The sequence below is a fragment of the Musca vetustissima genome, unplaced genomic scaffold, assembly GCF_032173495.1.
Source record: "Musca vetustissima isolate MV318-11 ecotype Yass unplaced genomic scaffold, APGP_CSIRO_Mvet_v1 utg25892, whole genome shotgun sequence".
NCBI lineage: Eukaryota > Metazoa > Arthropoda > Insecta > Diptera > Muscidae > Musca > Musca vetustissima.
Genome location: NW_026881548.1, coordinates 24,286 through 29,072, shown reverse-complemented (window position 1 = coordinate 29,072; position 4,787 = coordinate 24,286). Strand labels below are relative to the sequence as shown.

Genomic DNA, 4,787 nt, shown 5'->3' with positions numbered 1-4,787 from the left:
AGAATTTGTTTGTGTGGTTGCCTCAACCATTATTCAAATGGTCCTTCGACCTAAAAAAGTCGTATATTTCAAGTCGAAGGACCGAATATACGCTACATGAATCATTTCGTCTTATCATTAAAGTGGGAAAGGTATTTGACTAGAATAGATATGACAAGCTTATCTTTGGAATTCCCCTTCTGCAAGATTTTAATTATTAAAAAAGAAAACAGCACTGAAAATCTGTAAACGAAATCAATTAACCACGATAATAAACCTAATAACAACTCGATTATGTTGTCTGAGCAATTAACTGAGATAACTCCAATTGGTATACTTTTTTCTTAAACACCTTATAATAAGAATCGCAGTAATTGCCAAAAATTCTTTAGTTATTTGGAATCTACTCATCAAAGAAGTACGGAGACGGCTGTGTAAGAAAAAATCACTTAAAATGCTTACGGGAAGCCCACCAATTTGGATTGTTGCCTTCATGGTGATCTGTTTGTCACCATGGTTTTGTCAATTGATCTCCGCCGAATATTATGCCCAATGTGAGGGTAACGATAATCGTTATATAGCAAGTCCGGATAGTTGCTCGCGTTACATATTCTGTTATGGCCAAGAGTCCTTTGAAGGGGATTGTGATGAGGAGGCACCATATTTTTCGGAAACTGATCAGACATGCGATGTCAGTGAGGATGTTTGTAAAAAATTTGAAGGCACCGATAATGGTGAAGGTGGTGAGGGAGATGGTGAAGGCGAGGGAACTGGTGAAGGCGAGGGAAATGGGGAAGGCGATGGAGGAGAGGTGGTAAAACCCGGACAACCCGAAATTGAACCAAATAATCCAGAAGTGCCTCCCAATGTGGTAACATCAGCACCAGTTCCATCACCTTCAGTATCAAGCGTATCTTCTTCGGTCATAGTAACAACAACCGTAAAACCCTCTAGCATTAAACCAACCCAAAGTTCTGCTGTGCCAACTTCAAGTACTACCCCAAAACCTCCTACAATTGCAAGTTCCACAACTCAAGCTAGCATTACTGCCGTTAAATGCCCCGCAGAAGATGATCCGCTGAATTTAGTCTTCCTACAACATCCTAAATCCTGTTCAGATTATTTTATGTGTTATCATGGTGAGCCGATCGCCATGCATTGCTCGCATTCCCTACATTTCGATGTTCGCACCCGTAAATGTGATTATCCGGAAAATGTTAAGTGTCAGGTGGGTCTTTCGTGAAATGGATTTTTTTATTTAATATTTCTAATCTGAATATTTCTTCTTGAATACAGCTCCATTCAGTTTCACCGCGAGAACAATGTCAAGACCATACCGTCGATGTTTTTCCCCATCCCACCAATTGTAATTATTATTACTTATGCCGCCTTGGGTATCTCATGGTGATGCAATGCCCTCCCAATATGGATTGGGATTATAATCGCAATGTTTGTGTTTTGCGTGGTCAAGCCACATGTTATTCGTCCACCAAACAGAGTAATAGTTGGAATTTCTTTTCAAATTAACTGTGGATTTGATGAAAAATCTAAAATACAAACAAAAAAGACAAAATGTGTATGGTCGAAGGACCAAAAAATATGTTTTTAATAAAAGAAATAGCTCAAACGAAGGATCAGCATTTTCGTTAAGTTTATCTTTGGCGGAAAGTTTTTTCTTAAATTATCTTCATCTGAAATAGAAACTTCCCTTTAAAATAGCTGTTTTGTCACAATGTTCCTAATCGAAGGACCAATTCTAATGAAAACAAATTCTGAAATAGACAAAAACTATTCGATCGAAGGACCAAAAATTTTAGAAAATAATTTTTAATCAATATTTCAATTTTTTTGGTCCTTCGCTTAACCGAAGGACCAACAAATTCGAAGCGTTTCTATAGTGGAATATTTTTTTATCATTTTCGTCCCCAGAAAATTAAAATTTCGCCCCAAAAGACTTGTTTGCGTCACTAAATGCCTAATCGAAGGACCAATTCAAATGAGAGAAAGTGAAAGAGAACCGCTCAATTTTTCGTCAGCCGTAGAAAATACTTCCCACGTGACTTCCGCTTCAAACGAAGGACCAAAAGTTGGTTTTATTTAAGTGGTTCATCGAAGACCACTAACAAAATCTTGCATCGAAGATGTTTAATGAAAAAACTGCTTAATCGAGGGCCATCTTCGTTAAGCTTAACTGTGGCAGGTTTGTTAATGTTATTCCGAATAATTCAGAACCTTCAAATAGTTGTTTGTCTAACGAAATGCCTAATCGAAGGACCAATTCAAATAAGAAAAAGTGAAAGCCGTAGGAACAAGTTTCTTCATGATTTCCTCTTCAACCGAAGGACCAATTCTTGGTCCCAAAATGATGTCAAATAGGTTTTATCTAAAAAAAATCGAAAGCTCAATTCAAATGAGTATAAAATTCAATTGTTTTTTGTCAGACGTAGGTGACATCCTCTTCAATCGAAAGACCAAAAGTTGCTTATATTTATGTGTTTCATCAAATACCTCTACAGGATTCTTGGTGCCAAAATTATCTCTAATAGGTTTTTACCTATAAAAAACCAATCCTAATCGAAGAACCAATTCAAGTGAGAGAATGTGGAAGAGAACCGCCCTATTTTTTCGTCAGCTGTAGGAAATACTTCATACGTGACTTCCACTTCAATCGAAGGACCAAACATTTCAACTGTTTCATCAAAGACCTCTAAAAGATTCTTGGTCCCAAAATCGCACAAAGCAATGTGTGATGCATAATTTTAGGCTGTAAATAAAAGAACAGTTGTTTGTGTTGGGAAAACGCTATTTTGATCGTTTTTTATTTTAAAAAAGTGTTCTCTCGATTGAAAAATGTAGCTATATTTCGATTCTGCAATTAAAAATGGAATTTTATTTATTTTGGTGATTTAATTTTTTTCAAAAAGTATTCATACGAAATTTCAAATTTAAATCCTTAATACACAGCGCCATCGGCCGAACCTTACACTGACCACTTTCAACATCGAAATAATGAAAGAAAGGACATTTCTGTAGAATGGCATGACCCTTAACACAGTAGATAAAGAAATCACAACGTTCCGTGTGAGGGAAAATATGATGACCATATAGGGGGCACATGGTTTCCTGTTCCAGCGGCAGTTCTCCTCCTGGGGCTGGTGATATTTGCATGGAGTTGGCATTACTAACCGCGGGAGGGATACAATTAACATTTGTGGGTAAATCACATTTTCCCATTTTCGGATTCCAATAGAGATTGGCACTGCACTCTTGGACCAAGGCCTGACCGTGATAGCACATAAAATACTGGTAGCAATTTTGAGGATTTGCAATGAAAACGAGGGAATTTGATTGCGATTCCTGGCCATATAAATCAAAGCAATAGCGATTGGCATTTGCCAGAACATCTTCGGCGTTAACGGAGGCTACAGGGGAGCTGGGTTGTTGGACAGAGGAACTACTTTGTTGACTGCTTCCCGGCTTACACTGCGGTACCTTTTCCGCCACATCACACAATTTAGTTTGAGGATTATAGAACATATTGTAGGGACAGGAAGCCTCAATGAGTTTTCCATCATCACCACAGAAATAGAAAAGTCTGCAATCCGAGGGATTCTCTACCAAATCGCCGACGGCATGATTGGCACAGAGATTGGAATTTTGGCGTGTCATTTTCCTCTTCACCGTTAAGGCTTGAATCGGACACAATATGTAGCAAATTGCAATGAAGATATAAACTGCAAAGAATAGGAAATAAATATTAATTTTAATTTACTTCAATCACTAAAAATCTAAATCCTCACCCAGGTTAAAACCCATAGTGAATTATTATATTGAACTGATCGTCTTTCCGCTAATGTCTTTCACTTCAGCACGTTTAAACTAGATCTAAACTCATTGTGAAATATAATATACCCATGTATCCCTCTGCAATGTTTAAAAATTCGATAGAACGACCTCAATTTCCGCACCATGAAGAGATTATTTACATAGAATATGTCTATTATCTGATGCATGTGTATAGGTATTTGCTTTATCAAATATTCATTAAGTTCATTAACTAGATAAACTTCACCTTCGAATATATAAACAAATATCAATTATTCCAGATTTTGGGCATGTTCAAACTCATTCTGACATTGAAGAAGAATGCGAACAAATACCTTCTGAAATTCTGAAGATATTGGTAATTATACTGCAGATAATGGAACAATTTAAAGTTCTGCATCAGTTAATATTAAATTGGTCCTTCAATCTGTTGAATTGGTCCTTCGAGGAACTGTGAACAAAATTCAACAAAACGTTGCTGGGCAATTGGCCCTTCGACCGGTTGGTTATTCATGAACCTTGTCAAAATAAATTTCGTTTTGGTCCTTCGACCAATATAATGGTCCTTCGAGCGGAGTCATTGCCAACCTCTGTGCAAATTTACAATTCAATTGGTCCTTCGATCTATTTTCCAGAGACCATGTAAAGTATATTGAGCTTCGCAATTGGATATTTGGTCCTTCGAGCCAATTCAATTGTTTCCAATATTAATATTTTAGAGAACATTTATTTCTTTATTTCTATTAAATAATATCTAACATCGATATTGCAAATTTGGTCCTTCGATTCAATGGCTGTGCAGTCAACAAACCGAAAGCAAACATTTTATTGAGGCCACAAACTGAATGGCTAGACGCCATCACTACCACAATAGTTATATTTCAAGCTTTGCTCTTTATTTCTGTGAAACAGATTTTGTTACAATTTCGATTTGTTGTTCACCATAAAAGTCATACCTCTCTGCTGCCCTGCGCTTCCATTCA

At 37.0% G+C, this 4,787-nt stretch overlaps 2 protein-coding genes across 2 annotated transcripts; one reads left to right on the top strand and one right to left on the bottom strand.

Annotated features, from left to right (window-relative positions):
- Positions 1-433: 433 nt before the first annotated feature.
- On the top strand, positions 434-1,506 carry LOC133327472 (chondroitin proteoglycan-2-like). The gene is made up of 2 exons (XM_061535990.1): positions 434-1,207; positions 1,276-1,506. Exons 1-2 carry the CDS (start codon positions 434-436, stop codon positions 1,504-1,506), a joined length of 1,005 nt encoding a protein of 334 aa, XP_061391974.1.
- Positions 1,507-2,072: 566 nt separating this feature from the next.
- Positions 2,073-3,795, bottom strand: LOC133327471 (probable chitinase 10). The gene is made up of 3 exons (XM_061535989.1): positions 3,780-3,795; positions 2,964-3,713; positions 2,073-2,170 (listed from the first exon to the last, which is right to left on the bottom strand). The coding sequence occupies exons 1-3, from the start codon at positions 3,793-3,795 to the stop codon at positions 2,073-2,075; spliced, it is 864 nt and encodes a 287-aa protein (XP_061391973.1).
- Positions 3,796-4,787: the final 992 nt, after the last annotated feature.